The sequence below is a fragment of the Cucurbita pepo genome, chromosome LG17 (assembly GCF_002806865.2).
Source record: "Cucurbita pepo subsp. pepo cultivar mu-cu-16 chromosome LG17, ASM280686v2, whole genome shotgun sequence".
In the NCBI taxonomy this organism is placed as follows: domain Eukaryota; kingdom Viridiplantae; phylum Streptophyta; class Magnoliopsida; order Cucurbitales; family Cucurbitaceae; genus Cucurbita; species Cucurbita pepo.
The window spans coordinates 5,661,735-5,682,117 of record NC_036654.1 but is presented as its reverse complement, the minus strand read 5'-3'; the positions used below and the strand labels follow the sequence as shown (position 1 = coordinate 5,682,117).

At 35.4% G+C, this 20,383-nt stretch overlaps 4 protein-coding genes and 1 non-coding gene across 5 annotated transcripts; 3 read left to right on the top strand and 2 right to left on the bottom strand.

Annotated features, from left to right (window-relative positions):
• Positions 1–160: 160 nt before the first annotated feature.
• TRNAA-AGC lies at positions 161–233 on the bottom strand. Its single transcript has one exon. It is a non-coding gene; the product is annotated as a tRNA-Ala (tRNA).
• A 57-nt stretch (positions 234–290) lies between these two features.
• On the top strand, positions 291–5,258 carry LOC111778938 (photosystem II stability/assembly factor HCF136, chloroplastic-like). Its single transcript, XM_023658952.1, has 9 exons — positions 291–724; positions 1,247–1,482; positions 1,784–1,914; positions 2,155–2,287; positions 2,401–2,523; positions 3,015–3,089; positions 3,953–4,068; positions 4,463–4,547; positions 4,916–5,258. The coding sequence occupies exons 1-8, from the start codon at positions 394–396 to the stop codon at positions 4,527–4,529; spliced, it is 1,212 nt and encodes a 403-aa protein (XP_023514720.1). The 5' UTR covers positions 291–393; the 3' UTR covers positions 4,530–4,547; positions 4,916–5,258.
• A 336-nt stretch (positions 5,259–5,594) lies between these two features.
• LOC111778939 (60S ribosomal protein L44) lies at positions 5,595–7,045 on the bottom strand. The gene is made up of 4 exons (XM_023658953.1): positions 6,980–7,045; positions 6,099–6,278; positions 5,935–6,009; positions 5,595–5,837 (listed from the first exon to the last, which is right to left on the bottom strand). The coding sequence occupies exons 1-4, from the start codon at positions 6,980–6,982 to the stop codon at positions 5,778–5,780; spliced, it is 318 nt and encodes a 105-aa protein (XP_023514721.1). The 5' UTR covers positions 6,983–7,045; the 3' UTR covers positions 5,595–5,777.
• Positions 7,046–9,170: 2,125 nt separating this feature from the next.
• LOC111778257 (serine carboxypeptidase-like 34) lies at positions 9,171–14,203 on the top strand. The gene is made up of 10 exons (XM_023657966.1): positions 9,171–9,486; positions 10,384–10,494; positions 10,618–10,713; positions 11,114–11,206; positions 11,300–11,388; positions 11,470–11,775; positions 11,871–12,007; positions 12,088–12,180; positions 13,165–13,270; positions 13,971–14,203. The coding sequence occupies exons 1-10, from the start codon at positions 9,216–9,218 to the stop codon at positions 14,118–14,120; spliced, it is 1,452 nt and encodes a 483-aa protein (XP_023513734.1). The 5' UTR covers positions 9,171–9,215; the 3' UTR covers positions 14,121–14,203.
• A 1,015-nt stretch (positions 14,204–15,218) lies between these two features.
• Positions 15,219–19,143, top strand: LOC111778258 (methyltransferase-like protein 13). Its single transcript, XM_023657968.1, has 8 exons — positions 15,219–15,668; positions 16,505–16,618; positions 16,879–16,947; positions 17,078–17,097; positions 17,176–17,228; positions 17,324–17,354; positions 17,436–17,517; positions 18,531–19,143. The coding sequence occupies exons 1-8, from the start codon at positions 15,485–15,487 to the stop codon at positions 18,734–18,736; spliced, it is 759 nt and encodes a 252-aa protein (XP_023513736.1). The 5' UTR covers positions 15,219–15,484; the 3' UTR covers positions 18,737–19,143.
• Positions 19,144–20,383: the final 1,240 nt, after the last annotated feature.

The window sequence follows — 20,383 nt, the reverse complement described above, 5'->3', positions numbered from 1 at the left end:
TTGATCCTTGTACCTCTCGCATGCTAAGCAAGCGCTCTACCATTTGAGCTACATCCCCACGTGACCAATGAAAATGATATGAAATTAATATTTAAATCTTTATCCGCTTGCATTATTTTTATCATTTTTTCGTGAATATTAAAAAAAATAGAAGAAGGATTGGAGATGCGGGGTATCGATCCCCGTACCTCTCGCATGCTAAGCGAGCGCTCTACCATCTGAGCTACATCCCCAGATACGAGACTGTTGAAATTTTTTTTTTTAAATTTTTTTCATCTTGCAGTTTGAGACGCTTCAAAATCACCCGCGAACGGGCTGAGAGAACTTCCTTCTGGATAATGTGAGAGATAAGAGGTCGACCAGCACTGCCCTGCTCCTTTCCTTCTCTCTTCAATGGCGACTCTGCAACAACTCCTTAGACCTTCATGCTTCGCTTCCTCTTCTCCTCGCCATTCCTTCACCTCCCTCTCTCAACCTCAACTTCAGCCACGAACTGTTAATTCTGTCACCCCCAAAGCCTCAATTAAGAATTCTTCCATTAATCGCCGGGAGTTCGTCGCTGAAACGGCAGCCGCGGTTTCTCTCTCGCTCTCTCCGTTGATTGCTCCCGTAAAACCGGCGAAGTCCGAAGAAAATCTGTCGCAGTGGGCGAGACTTTACCTTCCTATAGATCCTGGTGTTGTCCTTCTCGACATTGCTTTTGTGCCCGACGATTTGAACCATGGTTAGTTCCGATAGCTTTGGTTCCTTTTTCTGCAGAAATCAACGAATAATGCTGGAGAATTTTGAGTTTGTTTTTGTTTTTCTACTACGAATTATTGTGTTTCGGAAACTCACTAGTCACAGCAATTAATTGTTGGAAACATCTGAAGTTTGGGAGGATTTGTACACTGAAAAGCTATTAGGCAGTACAGTTGTTTGTTCAATTATCTTCTTTAAAGGCTTGAATTATGTTCTACTTAAGTTAAGCTGGTCTTCATTTCCAATTATTGTAAAATCAGTTTCTTCATCAATAATTCTTTTGGGGGGTGGGGAGTTTGAGCTTTGATGTGTAATTGAAATCTTGGAAAGAAATTTCTCATTATCATTTTTTCAAGTGATTTTATCTACCTTGTTTGTGCTTACGGATTCTGTCAAGGCTTCTGAATGTTGTAATTTGTAATTTCTCGTTCGTACAGTTACGGTTTCAAGTTCCTTCCGCCAATATAATGCCACGAAACCATTTGACACTTTCAGCCCACTGCAGGTTTCCTTTTGGGGACACGGCAAACCATTTTAGAGACAAAAGATGGTGGAAGAACATGGGCTCCACGTTCAATCCCCTCAGCTGAAGAAGAAGACTTTAACTACCGATTTAATTCTATTAGCTTCCAAGGAAAGGAGGGATGGATCGTTGGAAAGCCTGCAATTCTGTTGTACACTTCGGATGCTGGAGAAAGCTGGGAAAGGATACCACTTAGTGCTCAGCTTCCTGGTGATATGGTAAACTACTAAATTATATAATCGATGAGGAATTCATTGTATGGCAGTGCTTGAACCTTAGGTTGTTCTATTTTCAGATCTTGCTATTTTATAGATTTTGCTTTACCCATTGTAGTTATAAGGCTCATTAACAATAGTTAAACGTGGAAAGACCGTAAATAAGGGATTATTCACAGCTCTAAATTAAGATGGAAATTTTGGTTCTTTTAACATATCTAGAGCTATAAATTGATCTGTTGTTTTCTGCCAGAAAGTGCTTTTATTTAACACTAGAGTGGTTGATCCTATTATAAAACTTCAGGTCTACATTAAAGCAACTGGAGAAAAAAGTGCTGAGATGGTTACTGATGAAGGTGCAATATATGTTACATCAAACAAGGGATATAATTGGAAGGCTGCAGTTCAGGAGACTGTTTCTGCCACTCTTAATAGGTGAGCTTCAGCAGGGGAAAATTTCCATTCTATTAGGTTTAAGATTAAAGATTCGTTGTTCGGAATTTAACCTTGAAATCATTCCGGAATAGTTGATAGGCTGATAACTGATGAGATTTGACTGGCAGCTTGTGGCAGGAAATCATGGGCCAGACACCAGTGTTCACTAGTTTAGCTCATTGAAAGAAAAAATTTAGTCCCGATTACGTGATGCTAATTGGTTTTCTTTACCTTTTTCAGAACAGTTTCTAGTGGTATAAGTGGTGCAAGCTATTACACTGGAACCTTTAACACAGTCAATCGCTCTCCTGATGGGCGTTATGTAGCTGTTTCAAGTCGTGGTAACTTCTACCTCACTTGGGAGCCTGGCCAGGTTTAACTTTTATATTTCTCTCTCTATCTCCCTTCTTCTAACCGTGTTACTCTGAACTGGCTTACTCTGAACTTTTATATTTCATTAAATCTTGACTTTATTTGCTCGATCAGCCATTCTGGCAGCCACATAATAGAGCTATTGCAAGGAGGATTCAAAACATGGGGTGGAGAGCTGATGGTGGTCTTTGGCTTCTTGTTCGTGGAGGAGGACTTTTTCTTAGTAAAGGGACAGGAGTAAGTGAAATCGATGACCGTTCCTTTGTGTTTCTACTTTCTAGTGAAGCCACCCTAATTGAAAATATGAAAAATGGTTTAGAGGTGCAATGCGGTTTCATTTTAACCCTTACCAAAAGCCATATCCCTCCTTCTTTTACTAGTTACTCGAGCATTGAATATTGTACAATAAGTTTTCATCTTAGACTTGGGGATGCATAGTAATCCAATGACGGAATCCTTTAATCGCATTGCTTTTCAGATATATTATCATTAGAAACTTTTGTGGTTTTTTTTCTTAAACAAAATCATGAAAACGTCGTAAGTGAAAACTAATTTTTCATCTTATTCATCATTAACTTGAAACCAGAGGGCAAGTAAATTCTACATTGTCATTCTATAGGTTATATCTATGCTGTTGCTTCCCAAAATTTCAGCTAGACCTCTCAGCCGACTCCCGACTCCTGTTAAATATTAACTGCTTGTTGAATTCATGATGTTTCTCATAACAGATAAGTGAGGATTTTGAAGAAGTTCCAGTTCAAAGCCGAGGATTTGGCATATTAGATGTTGGTTATCGTTCAAAGGTAAGTTCTTGAAGACTCCTGCTGATTTGTGATTGAGATAGAAATATCATATCTTTTAGTTATAAATAGATGAAATTGACCTTCTTGGAGGGGGTACTCAATGGATCTGGTTGATTTGTGTAGCAGATCACATAAGGGAAGGGCCAGACAGAAGCCTAAAATGTGATTATTTAGTTTTTCATTGACATGCTATATGTTGGAACTGAAATATACAGTACTAAAAGTGCACTGTGCAGCACAAATTATTCATTCCAGCAAGTATGAATGAGAGAAAAACTAAAAGATTCATTTTTTAAAGGATCAGTTTGTGCATGAAATATAGCTGGAAAAGCCTCTGTTTTTGTGACGATGAGAAAAAAATGAATTGTTTTTAAGGCATTTTAATTAGCCTGGTGCATATTTATGAAATAAGGTGTGGGTATGTTCTACATCTTCCCCGGAGTAGTTAGATTTCTCATTTAATCACATACCTTCCTGCAATTCTCAACGTGAGGAATGACGGTACTAACATAGAACTTGTACGATCTTGTGTTCATAATAAATAATTGCATTGTCCAAGATACCTTGAACTTGTAGTCGGAAGTCATGTATATATTGTGCAAAGTGTAGTGCATATCTCATTATCCCTTGGCAATGAATATATAATCTGTATGCTGAATTTGAAGACACATCCTTTTACGACCTTACTTAAACAAGATCAGTTCTATAGGTTGTACATTTGTGTCGTTGAGTTCTAAAGATTCGTCATTTTGGATTTATCATAACCGCCAGACAAAAACGAAGTCATCCCTTTACCCAAAATCGATCATCGCCTTGGTGAATATTTTTTACAGTTTTTCTTGTTTCTGGTGTGAGTTGTACAGGAAGAGGCTTGGGCAGCTGGAGGAAGTGGAGTACTTCTGAAAACTACAAATGGTGGCAAGACATGGACCCGTGATAAAGCAGCTGACAATATTGCGGCCAACTTATACTCTGTAAAGTGAGTATCACCATACCGTGAAATTAGTCTGTTCCTTTATAAATTCTCTTTTTATGGCTCTCCCTTAGGTGAGTAATGTGTAAGAAGAAGAATCAAAGCTCTATTCCTTGCTTCTTCTTTTGGGGTGGGTTTGGGATGAATTTTGGAAGGTAAAAAATGTTTTTAACCTATTTGGAAAGTTTTTGTGGTGTTCAGTTTGATAATTGAAAATAATTTAAAATTTTTTAAAAACACTTGAAGAATATTTCTTTCAAAAGTATGCATAAAAGGGGTGCCTTCACTGTTCTTTCTCATTTTGAAAAGTCACAATCAATATGGCTGCAAACACAATGCAATTGTGCTATACTTCACTTTCACATATTCTCTTATAATCAATCTATTTACATCTCCGCAGGTTTATAAACGATAAGAAAGGTTTTGTACTCGGAAATGACGGGGTGTTGCTTCAATATCTTGGTTGAACTTTGAGATTTTACTCGGTAATTAATTCCTCTTCCTTCTCTTCTTTGATTTTTCTTTTGCCATCTCAGGCACTTGCTGTGTGTAAATGTAATTTTTTTAACCCTACATTCCAAACTGTTCTAAAATTATATGCAGAATATAAAAGCAGTAAAAGGGTAACCTTTAAGAACATGTATTATTTTGTTTCTTGAAATTTGTTATAACTCAAAAATATTCCAGAAAGGCTATTTATAAACTTTATTTTGTGTAGAGGCTGGTATTTGGGATTGCTTGAAAATCAAAATTTCCGTTTACTGCTTGATTATGTTGTAGGGTTGCTGAATTGTTGCAACATTGTTCTCATTGGTGTATCAAAGATTCAGGTTTTGGCATTTTTCTTTTTCAGGTTACAGAATCAGATTTTATATGATGCTTGCGATGGAAATTTTGTATCATTAAATAACAGCTTTGCGTTCTAGATTTCGACGATGGGACGAGGTGCTAATGTTCCCCAGTTACATATTTTCCTTTTTTTTTTTTTTTTTTTTTTTTTTGTGTGCATTTCTGAAGGTCAAGAACTTTTAGCAATGCATTGATTAGAAAGAATCCAGGTCGTGAATAGTTCTTTCAACTCTTGTTAATACCTGTAATCTAAACGTATACCTGTTCAAGTGCCCATTGTTGATTGCCAAAAGAAAAGGGATGAATTTGGAAGATACTAATACATTTTTATGTCCCAAATTTTCTTATGTGCTTTATCATTTCACGAAAATTTACAGGATCATAGTTCAAAAATTACAAGTCAAGAATGTTTTCTGAACATGCTTGCGTTAGAAAAGAAAAATCAATAACAATATAAGGAAACTCAAAAGGTGAAAATAAAATATAAAGAAACTAATATTCATGATAAACACAGCTATGATATGCGTGAATGAATGTCAAATTCTTATAAAAGCATCAGAAATAGTAACTGCCACAATAAACAAATCCAACAAGGTAGGGTAGCACCAGCAAATTGCCAAAATATGAACTTATAGCAATTGTTAACGAAGGAAAGAAAAATGAACATGGAGTTAAAACAAGTGATAAACAGAAAAATGGAAGTGGCTAGCTAGTTGTTCCATTATAAACTGATGCATTAAACAAAATTCAACAGGTAAAAGTGTTCACAAATATCAGAATAACCAAACAAAAAGCATAGGGCAGAAAAAACCCACAATTTTGGCTCCCTAAAAACCAATATATAGTGAATGACAATGTTAAAGCATCTAAAAAAGTGAAGTTCCCTTTCCCTTCTTGTCTCCACCAATCTCAAAATGCTTGCATCTCTGCATGAATGTGAAGGTAGGCATTAATGAAACAGAAATTGAAAGACAATGGTATTAAGTTTCCATCCAAGAAGAGTTCACGTTAGATAATACAAACCTTAATGGCATGCTGTGACACATGCTTGCAACCCTGGCATTGCAACCTCAGCACAATCTTCTTGGTAGTTTTTGCCTGGCAGGGGGAATTAAAGTTCTCATGATTATTTATTCGAGGGAAAATGAGCAAAATGTAGTTTGAGTAGATATGGAAGGGATTTTCACCTTCTTGTGAAAGACGGGCTTGGTCTGGCCTCCGTATCCTGATTGTTTACGATCATAACGACGCTTTCCTTGGGCAGCAAGACTGTCCTTACCCTTTTTGTACTGGGTAACCTTGTGCAGGGTATGCTTTTTGCATTCCTTGCTCTTGCAGTAAGTCTTCTTCGTCTTGGGAACGTTCACCTAATTAGTAGAAAAATTCAATATCATTTCACATAACAGAGAATAATTTTAAGATCATAAATTAGAACAACTCCATGAGAAATATAAAAAACTTCGAAATTAGCTGAATATCTGGCAGAGTAAAACATAATTGGAAATTATACAAAAAGTGCTTGAACAGAGAAACCAGAGCTAACATGTTCTTCAATGAATTTCAAAGCCAGTTTTCTATGGCATATCTTGCCTCTAGAGTCTAGACTTACAGATTTGGTTCTCAATTCGAGCATATTAAATCCAGATCTACAACATTAACACTTACAAAAAATCAACGTAACTAAAAAAACACAGACAACCACACTGCACAGAACAACATAACCTTCAAAAAGAATAATGTCCTTCACAAATGCCAACTCTCGAAAGTAAAACAACCAAAACGATTCCGAAAATCAATCAATCCGATATCCTAGAATACAAATATATTTACGACACATTCACTTAACTATTAGCCTCCGAAAACCGTCAACATTAGCTCATGTCAAAAATAATTTTACGAAGCTTTAGCTTGCAGCGTACAGAATCAAATAGGATAATATCATAGGAAAGAAGATGCTTCCGTCTTCTCATTTCCACTTAAATCCTCGTTACCAAACAGCAACAATCATGAACAGACGGAGAAAAAAGAAAAAAAAAAAAAACTAAAAGAACAGTGGAAGCAAGATTACCATGGCGGCTTCTGGTCCTTACTAGCTCTAAGAAGAAACCCTAATCGGCGACCAAATGGTATGACATAATATCTCTCCAGTTTTATACTCCATAAAAATGGACATATGGGTTGGGTTATGGGCCAGATTTCTGATAACTTAAGTCCATGGTCCATTGCAAGCCCAATTAATTGGCCCAATTGTTAAGATCTATTGGGCCGTAAAGCTAAAACAGAAGGCCCATTTTGAAAAACAACTAAAAATAATTTTATATCAAATCTCTTACTATTTCAAATTTTAATCCAAAATTAAATTTATTGTTCCTCGTGGATCTTAATATTTTTTTATATTTAATTTTTTTTTTAGACTTTATCTTTCAAAAATTTTAACTATACATTTATAGTAACTATACCCTAGGCACGGGTCACCTGTAGTCATGTTTTAAGGAATGTAGGTAATGTTAGGGCCATCAGGTGTCGAATTTCAAATCTAAACACGGGTTCAACCGATGTAGGAAATGTTAGAGCCATCGGAGACGAATCTGAATTTCAAATTCTGATAAAAAACATCGACATTGATCATTACCAACCTTCCTGTATTTACGAATCTACCCTCCTCTCCATCTTGTTCCGTTCAACGGATGTAGGAAATGTTGGAGCCATTGGGGCCGAATCCAAATTTTTTGATCCAAAACATTGGCATTGGTCATTACCAATCTTCCTGTATTTACGAATCTACCCCTCCTCTCCATCCTGTTTAGTTCAACGGATGTAGGAAATGTTGGAGCCATCGGGACCGAATCCGAATTTCAAATTCTTATCCAAAACAATGGTAGGAAATGTGGGACTTTCATCATCCAACACCTCCCCTCGAACAAAGTACGCCTCCCCTTAATCGAGGCTCGACGCTCGACTCCTTTTTCTTTTGGAGTCCTCTCCATCCTGTTAGATGAACAGGGGCCGAATCCGAATTTCAAATTCTTATATCCAACACAATGGTATGATATTGTACCCATGACCATTCCTTAAATTAGTTGATATGTTTGAGCCATCGGGGCCGAAGGACTTTCATCATCCAACACCTCCCCTTAATTGAGTCACTCTTGGCACGACTAAGTTTAGAGCATAACTCTGATACCATGTTAAATGAACACAACTCTCCACAATGGTATGATATTGTTGACTTTGAGCATAAGCTCTCGTAGCTTTGCTTTGTGGTTCCCAAAGTATCTCATACCAATGAAGATAGTATTCCTTGATCATAACTCATGATCATTCCCTAAATTAGTCGATGTGGGACTTTCATCGTCCAACACATCCTTCATCAATTTCTCGAGTTTCAATTCACAATAATCTTTCCTTCCAAAAGATATAACATAATGGATAATATTCATTTCCTTCTTTAAACCCGTTTCGTCTAATCGTCCACCGCAACTTGAACCGGACGGATTTTGCATGAGTAGAGATTGAAAGTAGAGACAGGAATGGTAACCGTTCCGTACTCAGATTCTCTAATTTTATCCTAATTTATGAGACAATAAAAATAAAATTATAACTTTAAATTTTATAGTAATTATATATTAATATTTCTAAAACTATAAGATAATATGCATGAATATGATTTTAAATTCAATAAATATTTTTCCAAAAAAATATAAAAACAATAAATTTAATTATTTCCTTATATATATATATATATATATATATATATTTTAACATTCATTTGTACGTTATTTTTATATAATATTTTAATTTAAAAATTAAAAATAGCTTAGGATTTGTTTTATAAAAAATTTAAAAAATTACAATTATTTTGAAATAAATTTTCTTTTATTTTGAGCTAATTTCCAAGAATATATTTTTTAATTTTATAAATATAGCTTAATAAGGCATAAATATAAAATCAATTTTCATCCTCTAACCAAAATGACCTAAATACCCTTGAAACTATGTCACAACGAAGCATGACAGCGATTGTGCAGTACTTATTCTAACCCAATGAACATAGACAACATAGTTTAGACAAACATAACTGTGCCACTTACCGCTGCACTGGACTCATAATTAGGGAACGGAAAAATAAGGTAAGTATTAGAAGACAGCTTAACAGTATCTGTAGTCTCGTTAACGATTTATAAGAATGAGTTTTCTTATCTTCTTCATATTCTCTCTATATAAACCAGAGCCCACAAAGAAAAAGAATTACAGTCGAGGTCGTGATCGAAGACAGAGACAAAGAGACTGTCTCTTGATTCTTAATGGCGTACTTTTCATATCTTCTTCTTCTATTCTTTCTTCTTGGAAATTTCAAAGAAGGATTTGGTGCTAAACATAGGCTCGGTCCACATGTATTAGCCCGACAGGAGGCGGATCGAGTCGTTGGGCTGCCCGGGCAGCCACCGGTGAAATTCGAGCACTACGCTGGGTATGTTACGGTCAATGAGTCTCATGGAAGGGCATTGTTTTATTGGTTCTTTGAGGCCATTGACAATCCGCAACAAAAGCCTCTTCTTCTATGGCTCAATGGAGGTAAAAATTTGAAATTAAATATTATTTTTTAATTCAATAATAATTTAGGTAATAAATTCAAGGTTTTAATTTTTTAGGAATATATTTTACATTTATTAATTTTTTTAGGAATGCTAATTGTTTTAAATTGCAGAGAGGTCCCTAGAGTGTCACTATTTTATTTTTTTGGCTACTTAGATATTCTTTAATTTTATTCAATAAAAAATATTAATCGAGTCCATTATAGTTTTTAAATACGATTTTGTAATGTTTTTTTTACACGTGTTTTAATATTATATTAACATTTAAATAAAATTATACTTTATCTATAAAAAAAATATCCATAAAGTTTTAATAATACATTTAAACTTTTAAAAATTATTATAAAAAAAATACTATTTACCCTTAATTTTGGATGAAAATATTATTAGATTATTTAAATAATAATAATAATAAACTTTTAAGGGTGTTTAAAAAATACAGTCATCATTAATACTATATTTTAAAAATACCTATAAAATTTTAAAAATAGTATTAATACCCTTTACAAAAAAATTCTTACTGTCCATATATGGATCAAAACTGTCATTATTTCGGCTAATTTACAGAATGATTATGTGTTTATAAACAAAGAATACTCTCTCCATTAAATGAGACCTTTTGGAGAAGCCCAAAGCAGAGCCACGAGAGCTTATACTCAAAGTAGACAATATCATACCATTGTAGAGAGTCGTGTTCGTCTAACAATTTCTAACGTTCATACAGGGCATTTTTTAAAATTTGAAGTGTATTTTTTAAACAAAATATTAACGGTTTTTATTCAAAACTAACGGTATATTTTTTATTTTTTATTTTTTATTTAGTGATATTTTTATTAGGGTTTAAATAATATTAATTGATGTTTAAAATATTAAACAGGACCCGGATGCTCATCAGTGGCGTACGGGGCAGCCGAGGAGTTGGGACCTTTCTTTCCTCAGAAAGGTGACCAACCAAAGCTCAAGTTCAACCCATACACTTGGAACTCAGGTAATTTTATCATTTTTTTTTTAATGAAAATTACCTTTTATTTTAATAAGCTAAATCCTTTAATTTTTTTTCACGTCACTAAAATTACTATAGCTCTAACCGTGATGATAATACTTGATTCAGCGGCAAACCTATTGTTCTTGGAGTCACCGGTCGGAGTTGGGTTCTCCTACACCAACACTAGTCAAGACATCACTGACCTCGGTGACACAATCACAGGTATAAATTTGGTCGTGTTTGACGTTTTTTTTTATTTATTAAATTACAATTAAATCCCTATAATTAAAAAAAAAATCAAAATTTAATCTAATACTAAGATAATCTAGGTCAATTTATTCTATTTAAATTAATTAAAATATGATTTTATTATAGGAATTATTGAATTTTCTATTTTATTCATTAATTTAATAATTTTAATTTTTTTATATATAATTTCGTCTTCTTAATTATAAAAATAGATGTTAAATTATAGAAAATAATTAAAATATCCTTATTTAAAATAATAATAATAATAATAACATTTACAGTTAAATTTTAGATAAAAAATAAAAATAAAAATAAAAATAAAAATAAAAATAAAAATAAAACAGTTTTTTATTCTTTTAATTTTGATTGTTAGCTAAGGATTCGTACGCCTTTCTACTCAACTGGTTCGAGCGATTCCCCCAATTCAAGTCCCATGAGTTCTACATCGCCGGCGAGAGCTATGCAGGTACCGGAATCTCTCTGTTTCTTCAATTTGATCGCATATTCCAATTCCTCTCTGTAATTAACTGTTCGTCGTCGTCGTCTTCTTCCTCCTCAGGCCACTATGTTCCGCAACTTTCAGAGGTCATTTTCGATGAGAACAAGAAAATCTCCAAGGAAAAACGAATAAACTTCAAAGGCTTCATGGTAATTCATTACGGCCTCTGTAAAATTGCTTAAAATCGTTCATTACGTCTTCATCTCCTAACGGTGTTCGTCGATTTACAGATCGGAAACGCCTTGCTCGACGACGAAACCGATCAGCGCGGAATGATCGATTTCGCTTGGAATCACGCTATAATCTCCGATCAATTGTACGGACAAATCAGGAATAACTGCGATTTTAGAAGTATGGTTCCGTCAGCCGCCTGCCGGCCATATCTCAATGCCTATTTCTGGGTGTACAGTATCGTCAACATGTACAGTTTGTACTCTCCGGTCTGCGTGCGGACGAATTTGAGCCGCGGCGGCGGAGGAAGGTGGCAGCGGCAGCCGGAAATCGACGGCGTTGCGCCTATGATATTCACGAAATATGTGAGTTTCTGAATCTGGTCGATTTTATAGATTTTTGTGGTCCAGATCTGTTGAAACTGAATATCGGATTGGCGATTGGAGATGATTTTTTGCAGGAAGGATGGCACAAGAAGCCGATGGGATCTGATCCTTGTTCGTCGGATTACACTGTAAAATATATGAACAGAGCGGATGTTCAGAAGGCTTTGCACGCCAATGTCACTAAAATTCCATATGCGTGGTCCCCTTGCAGGTACTGTAACCGTATTCAACAACCATTTCAATAATTGCACAATTTGGCGTTGCTTATTGTTGATTCAACACTTTTTTCAGTGATCAAATTTCATTGTGGAAGGATTCCCCACCTTCAATCCTCCCCATAATCAAGAAGCTCGTTGCCGGGGGCCTCCGCATTTGGGTGTTTAGGTAAATCCAATCTTCAAAACCACTCGAATGTGAATTGATTTTGTTTGTTTATTTGGTTGAACAAACTTCCTATCCCATCCCATGATATCATACCTTATGAACTCAAGTATTTTGGTCATCATTCTCCAAAATCGTATGATATTGTCCACTTGTTTTGCTTTGAGCTTCCCCAAAATGTCTCGACCCTCCCAACAATTGGAACTCACAAGTTAGACTATAGGTGTTAGACGAACACGACTCTCAAGTTAGACTATAGGTGTTAGACGAACACGACTCTCCACAATAGTATGATATTGTCCACTTTGAGCATAAGCTCTTTTGAGCTTCCCCAAAATGTCTCGACCCTCCCAACAATTGGAACTCACAAGTTAGACTATAGGTGTTAGACGAACACGACTCTCAAGTTAGACTATAGGTGTTAGACGAACACGACTCTCCACAATAGTATGATATTGTCCACTTTGAGCATAAGCTCTTTTGAGCTTCCCCAAAATGTCTCGACCCTCCCAACAATTGGAACTCACAAGTTAGACTATAGGTGTTAGACGAACACGACTCTCAAGTTAGACTATAGGTGTTAGACGAACACGACTCTCCACAATAGTATGATATTGTCCACTTTGAGCATAAGCTCTCATGGATTTGCTTTGAATTTCCCCAAAAGGTCTCATACCAATGGAGTTAGTATTTCTCACTTATAAACCCATGATTATTCCCTAAATTAGCCGATGTGGGACTTCTATCATCCAACAATATGATGGTTGAAGCTTCTTTGGCTCATGATTCAGAAAATAGAACCTCAACATTTTACAATATTCTAATTTTAATTCTTACTTTTAATCTTTTTAGATGATACGTATCAATTAATACTGGTATATACTCATTCGGACACTTAGTCTGGTCAAATTTGTAGGTATCACAAGTTTAGACTTTAATACCACTTTCTTCTTTATATTCTAATTGATAATGTGTTCGAAACTGTAGTGGAGATACTGATGGAAGAATTCCAGTGACCTCAACTCGATATACTTTGAACAAACTTGGTTTAAAGATCAAACAGGATTGGTTTCCTTGGTTTAGCAGCCAACAGGTACTTTTTACGATTAATCCTCAATAATATATCAACACCTCATTATTTTTTTGAATTTGAATTCGAATTCTTACTTTTAATCTATTTATTTAATACTGATTTATTCTGACACTTATTCTTGTCAATCTCATATCTGTATGTATCACAAGTTTAGACTTTAATACCACTTTCAATCTAGTATACAACCGGTCGTCAAATTTTCAAATTATCTTCGACCCATTAAACAAAAAGAACGAATGGGTCTTGTAGGATTCCCGAGAAATTCTTCGATTTCTTCCGGAAGTGGATGATTATTCATCTGCTTTATCACGTTCCGTGAATAGCTGGGACATTGAGGAATATCCAGAAAAGCATTTAGAGAATCGGTTTGATTCTATCTCTGTTCCTTCCATTTGAAGAAAGGAAGGATCCCAAAGAATCGATCTTTCTTATAGTTGTTGAATCTCTCTTTGATTGATCAATGTGTGATATTCCGAATCCTCATTACTAATGGAATCGAAATGATCTCTGGATTGATCAGAAGATCCTTTCAATTGGCTAGAATCCGTTACTTGAACGAAACTAGATCTTGTGGAATCATATTGAATATTTGACAAGACATTCCGTNATCATATTGAATATTTGACAAAGAAATATCGATATACTACCTTCGTTTATTGTGTGTGACGAACGAGTATACGTAATATTCGATTATTGATAGGTTGGTGGGTGGACGATCGAGTACGAAGGGCTAATGTTTGTGACAATCAAAGGTGCTGGCCACGAGGTTCCATTGTATGCTCCAAAGGAAGCTCTTCAGCTCCTTACGCATTTCCTGGCCAATAGCCGTCTGCCAGATATGCCCTTTTAGATTCACTCTTAAAATATTATTAGTTTCTTTTTTTAATTTTAATTTCTTAGTCACAGTATTTTGTTATTATTGTTTTAATACACAGAAATGCCAATTTATGAATTAATTTTTTTTAATAGTAATTAATTTTTGTCACTTTATCCACATTTTATCAACATTTCTATTAATATTTTATTATTGAGCATAATATATATATATACATACAAATTATTATTACTATTCTTTTCTCCAAATTATGCCGAACGCCCGAAGATAGTATCTATTACTTATATATCCACGATATCTTTTTTTTAATTTTAAAATATCACAAAAAATAAAATTCTACATTTAATATAAATATAAGGTTGTTAAAGTCATTTTTAGTAAATACCATGTTGATTTTAATCAAATATTTCATTATGGGTTAGGTCAATTTTATTTATTTTTGTTCAACAAATCAATTTTTCGATTAAAAAAAAAAAAAAAAAATTGTTGTCGCTACCCAACTCAATTGATTACTAACCAAAATTAAACCACCAAATTTAATTTCATTCTTTATTTATTTTTTAAGGAAAATATGTGTCATTCTCATAAAGATGACTACCGAATAACTTTAAATTTTAATTACAAATATTAGTTAATTTTCTTTTTTTTTTCTTAATTGGGTTGAGTTGTATTATTTTTTTTAATTATTTATATTCTATTAATAATTAAATTTCATATTATAAATATTAAATATTTTTAATTTTTGTTCAAAAGTTGGATTGTAGCCCTGTTTTCACGTTAGTCAGATGGGTCGGGTTGACCTCATAAAAAAATGTCAACCCAGTTGAACCAAATTTTTTTGTTTTTAAAAAATTCAACACTAAACACAAACTCAAAAAAAAATATAACCCAACTAATAATTTTAAATACCATAAAAAATGTGACAAGTTTATAAAATTTTTGGTTTAATATTCCACGAGATTAAAATTTGGATTTAAAATTGAGTTAAAGTTAGGTATTTTATTTATTTATTTATTTAAAAAGAAAAATATTTCGTTATCGCGGAATATTTATATTTTAAAAGAATAATAAATAAATCTATATTTTATAAACCATGAACTCTCTGGAATATTCATTGTGAAAATTACATCTGGGCCTCTTTCTCCACTCGCGCGCTTTTTCCACGCGCCACTCTTCACGCGCTCCAAATCCCATCCAGACCAGCGTTCAACCGACTTCCCTGTTCCTCTCTCTCACTTCTCTCTCTTTCTCTCTCTATATACCAGTTCTCCACAGCCCCACCTTACAACTGCCGAATCAACCGCCGCCGGCGTGTTTAAGCTCCTATCGTCTTCTTTCAACGGTGAAATTTGCCGGCGGAGGGGGCCGTAGGTGTAGACATGTACAGGGATGTGTCGAGCTGCAACACCTACGACTACGGCGATGCTGTCTACTGGGACGCTCGTTATCTGCAGGAGGCTGGTTCTTTTGATTGGTACCAGCGTTATGCTGCTCTTCGCCCGTTTGTTCGCAAGTTCATCAGCACTTCCGCCTCCATCCTTATGGTTGGCTGTGGTAATGCTGGTAATTTCCCCAATTTCACCTTCGTTCCCTTTTCCAGTTTCGTTTTCTTTTCAGATTGGAATAGTTCTCGAGGATGTGTTGGAAGTTGGAATTGGAATGAATTTTCGATGCATTTGGTTTTTCTTTGTCCTAAATTGATGTTTGGTGGATTTTTTAGTTTATTGGATTGATGGATTTAGACGGTCTAGCATATGAAGAACTTGAATCGAGGAGCTATCTTGGAAACGTTTCGCTAAGAATTCGTAGTCACTAAGAACACGAGCAAATCGGTTTTAGTATTCATTTCTTTTTTCTTTTGGCTTTAATCTGGTTCTGAATTTTCACGTAAATTAGCATTTAGAGAATGTTCAAGCAGCTTATTGTTTGGTTTGAATCAATTTGAGCCGAAAGCATGAGCAGAATAGGCCAAGAAGTTCTAGCTGAGAGGAGGTTCAAGTTCATAGTTATCGAGGTTTTAAGCTTTATTTGGAATTTCTGAGCTTCATTGTCTCTGAAACTGTGTCATCTTTGGCAAAAATTTCCGCAATGACACATGTTAAGATGTAAGTATCAGTAAATAATTTGGTAGTGATAGATGCTATACTTACTGGTGATTTATCTACATAATTGAGAAGAAAGTGTGCCAAAATAGATAAATGATACGGTGAAATTAGGTGCTTGGAGAGGGGAGCGAAGCATTCCTTACAAGGGTGTGGAAACCTCTCCCCAACAAACGCGTTTTAAAACCGTGAGGCTGATGATGATATGTAATGGGCCAAAGTGGACAATATCTACTGGCGGTGGGCTTGAGTTGTTACATAATAGAACATTGATTTTTACATCTTTTGTACTTGTAGTTATGTCAGAGGATATGATCAAGGATGGATATGAAGACATAATGAATATTGACATTTCTTCTGTGGCAATTGACATAATGAGAAGAAAGTATCAGTTCATCCCCCAGTTGAAATGTATCCTCTTCAGGCTTGCATCTTTGTTCAATTATAATGTATGGTTTGTTTTGTTTTCAAATTAGCACTCGATATTTTTGTGTGATCGAATTGCGTTCGGTAGAGTTGAATCATAAATACTTGGGTATGGGTAAAGTATAAGACAGAGATGGTCCTCGCTAATGTCGTTCTTGTATTCTCTTTTAGCTAAAATACAATTGGTTCTTAGTTTTCCACTTCAATTTCTAGTTCCTGCAAGTTTCCTTGACATATCTATATAGACATGCAAATGGATGTCAAGGACATGAGCTTTTTCCCAGACGAGAAATTTGGTGCTGTCGTCGATAAAGGTTTAACTTCTTGATCTTCATTCTACACACCGTCAAAATTTCCAATCTGTATCACTGAAGTTTTCTGTGTTCATCTTTCAATGCCGGTGCCACTTCTCTTCACTCCTGGCCGCTCGGTTCTTGATAATAGGGACACTTGATTCATTGATGGTACGTGAGCTTTCCATATTTCATATGCATGTTATTCACTGTTTTCTCCAGTCTAATTCTTTAATTTTTTGTACATAGTGTGGCACTGATGCTCCGATTAGTGCTGCTCAAATGCTGGGAGAAGTGAGTAGGTTGTGGACTTTATGAACATCATGTGGTTGATTGACTTGTTTTGATTCGCTTTCTGTTTTACATTGCTCTACTAATTTTTTCGTCTCTTCTGTAGGCTTCTTAAACCTGGAGGAGTCTATTTATTGGTAACCATTTTTCATCTCTGGCTTTTACTTTTTAGTGTTTTGTTTGCAGTAAACTAACCGATATATTTTGGTCGTTTGCAGATAACGTATGGCGATCCAAAAGTAAGGATGCCCCATTTGATGCGATCATCATACAATTGGAAGATAACATTGTTTATAATCCGTGAGTTCATCGTTTTCGTCTCATTGACCTGTTTTTATTTTCAGATCTCTAATTGGTGCAGCCTTCTCTGGGTGTTTATTTGCTCTCTCTTGGTTTTGTTTCAGTCCACGTCTATGAAGAAAAACTAATGATTAAAAAAATTTCTTAGATGACACTTAAGATAGTAGTCTAATATTAGATTTACAAGACCTCACTCCCTGAGTATTACACCCGTTGAAAGCTCTGATCATGAAGTATGAATGCAATTACACAAAATAAAGCATTTTTTTGCAAGTGGGAAATTACTTGATTGCTACGTTCTCTTGTAATGGTCCAAGCCTACCGCTAGTAGATATTGTCCTTTTTGTGCTCTCCCTTTCAGACTTCCCCTCAAGATTTTAAAACGTGTCTGCTAGCGATAGGTTTTCACACCTTTATAAAGAATGCTTCGTTCTCCTCTCCAACCGATATGGGATCTTACGTCTTTGCTTCCCTCTTTTGATCTCTGGTACCACAAACCTTTTGATCTCTGTGCTGTTTTAGCTTCTCAAACTCTCGAACTACTGCTGTGCCCAATTTTGCTTTCCCAAACGCTGATTCCCTTGTTATGTTTTTCATGGATGTGATCTTGCATCCAGTCTGTACACGGTGGCATTATGTTTGCATTCATCTTTGTTAAATAAAGAAACAAGTTGATTCGTAATAAGTTGAATATGCTAACATGAGACCTCGGGAACTCTTACTTCCTGCAAAAGGTTTTAGGTTCGAGTCTTCCCGTCCCACACATGATATAATATTCTCACTAGAATAATTACGTTGAACCCAGTTTTTACGAGCATTGTTGCTTTGGACAATTGCCAATAATGTCGAAACCGATTCGCTTTGCTTCTGCAGTTTGTATAGTCTTGCTCAACTTTTATTTCATTCTACTGAAAATCATATGTTACAAGATAGTTCATCACACTCGCTGTTATTAAAGAGCTTAGGAAATACCCATTTATCATCCCCTTATTTTCATCCATTACTTTCTACAGCAAGGCCAGGATTTGAAAGGCCGGAAGGGTGCAGCACACCAGAGAAATCATATCTAGAACCAGTGCCCCTAACCGACAAGGGCTTGCTATCACCGAGCTTCATCATGGAAGACCCGGATTCTCACTTCATATACGTGTGTCAAAAGATGGACGACCCGAATCTTAATAACGCAGCCCCATACCCGTTGAACACAAACGTGTTATAGAAACAAAGAAGGTACCTTACATACCTTCTTGTATCATTTGCATTGCTGCATCCATCCTATTTTACAAGCTTGATCATGCATTATTGTTGTAAAATAATGTTATTACTTGTAAAGGACATAAAAGATGTGGAAATTAACACATAATTGAGTCTAGGCGGAGAAAAGCTTGTTTGATACACAGAAAACAGATGAGATCACTGTCTTTGGCCATGTTTTGTGCTGTTTTTTTCTTGTTTACCTTAAAAGTTTGAGCTTCACGTACACGTAAACTTGAGCCACACGTACAAGATATTGAGCATTTAATGGTCGGGACGGTTGTTGGATGGAATGTTTGAGGCTCTTGTTCATTATCATTTTTCCTTTCCCTTCTCTTATTTGAATAGGAAACTTCAAAGTTTGATTTTGAAGTGCTTACCTTTGTTTGTTTGATGAGGATTTTATTCAAATTTTGTGTTTGGAAGGTAGCTGGAAATGAAAAGAGAATAGTCTTTTTCACCATATGAGCTTGTAATCTTGTTTTTTACGTTAGAAAAATTACGAGATAGGACGAGGTTAAATAAATAGTTTATCCCAAAATAATGTAATTATAAATCATTCTGTTTTCCGTGATAACTAGATAGACCATGGTCTTGGTATTTCAAAATGTTTAATTGCATGTTGTAAGGAAACTCGGGCATTAATGTTAGATCATTTCAAGTACGAAATATTCACTTAATACTTGCTAGTGTTCGATCACGAGAACTGGGAATGATTTCTCCTTGATGGGATTCCTTGTTTTCGTCTATGATTTCTCTCCAACCAATTTGACTTTACTAAGCCTTTCGTCTTAAAGATTTTTTACTTCGTGATAATTTATATCTAGTCGGTGGGTGTGATGTCCCACATTGGCTGGGAGGAGAACAAACCACCATTGATAAGGATGGGGAAACCTTCCCCTAGAAGACGCGTTATAAAGCCTTTAGGGGAAGCTCGAAAGGGAAAGCCCAAAGATGACAATATCTGCTAGCGGTGGATCTGGGTCGTTACAAATGGTATCAGAGCCAGACATCGGACGATGTGCCAACCTTCTCGTTGTTCCCCAAAGGGGGGTAGACACGAGGTGGTGTGGTAGGGTGGATTTGGGGGCGGTCCCACATCGATTGGAGGAAGGAAAGAGTGCCAGCGAAGACGCTGGGCTCCGAAGGAGGGTGGATTGTGATGTCCCACATTGGTTGGGGAGGAGAACAAACCACCATTTATAAGGGTGTGAGAACCTTCTCGTAGCAAACGCATTTTAAAGTCTTGAGGGAAAGCCCGAAAGGGAAAGTCCAAAGAGGACAATATCAAGTAGTGGTGGATCTAAGTCGTTATAGTGTGATTGAATCTCGCTCGCCATAGTGCCTCATGAAAATAAACGAGCCATTACCACAGAACTTAGTATGATATTACATGCTATTTACATTCATCAAATCTCGAACATAAGAACATAACGAACTTAATATAACTATTGAATTTGAGTATACCAAGTTTATTTATTTACTTTGAGTTCACCAATTTTGGGATTTATTGGTACAAACATTTTTTATCTCTGTATAATATTTTACAATTTCAACCAAACATCAAACAGAAGAGGGAAAAAAAAAAAAAAAAAAAAAAAAAAAAAAAAAA

Coding starts and splice junctions, on each gene's coding strand:
- LOC111778938 (XM_023658952.1), top strand. CDS start 394: ATGGCGACTCTGCAACAACTCCTTAGACCTTCATGCTTCGCTTCCTCT. Junction 725..1,246: donor GCCCGACGATTTGAACCATG/GTTAGTTCCGAT, acceptor AGCCCACTGCAG/GTTTCCTTTTGGGGACACGG. Junction 1,915..2,154: donor GTTTCTGCCACTCTTAATAG/GTGAGCTTCAGC, acceptor TACCTTTTTCAG/AACAGTTTCTAGTGGTATAA.
- LOC111778939 (XM_023658953.1), bottom strand. Junction 6,010..6,098: donor AGCCCGTCTTTCACAAGAAG/GTGAAAATCCCT, acceptor TCCCCCTGCCAG/GCAAAAACTACCAAGAAGAT. Junction 5,838..5,934: donor TGTCACAGCATGCCATTAAG/GTTTGTATTATC, acceptor ACATTCATGCAG/AGATGCAAGCATTTTGAGAT.
- LOC111778257 (XM_023657966.1), top strand. CDS start 9,216: ATGGCGTACTTTTCATATCTTCTTCTTCTATTCTTTCTTCTTGGAAAT. Junction 12,008..12,087: donor TATGCGTGGTCCCCTTGCAG/GTACTGTAACCG, acceptor CACTTTTTTCAG/TGATCAAATTTCATTGTGGA. Junction 12,181..13,164: donor CTCCGCATTTGGGTGTTTAG/GTAAATCCAATC, acceptor TCGAAACTGTAG/TGGAGATACTGATGGAAGAA.
- LOC111778258 (XM_023657968.1), top strand. CDS start 15,485: ATGTACAGGGATGTGTCGAGCTGCAACACCTACGACTACGGCGATGCT. Junction 16,619..16,878: donor GTTCATCCCCCAGTTGAAAT/GTATCCTCTTCA, acceptor ATATCTATATAG/ACATGCAAATGGATGTCAAG. Junction 17,355..17,435: donor CTGGAGGAGTCTATTTATTG/GTAACCATTTTT, acceptor GGTCGTTTGCAG/ATAACGTATGGCGATCCAAA.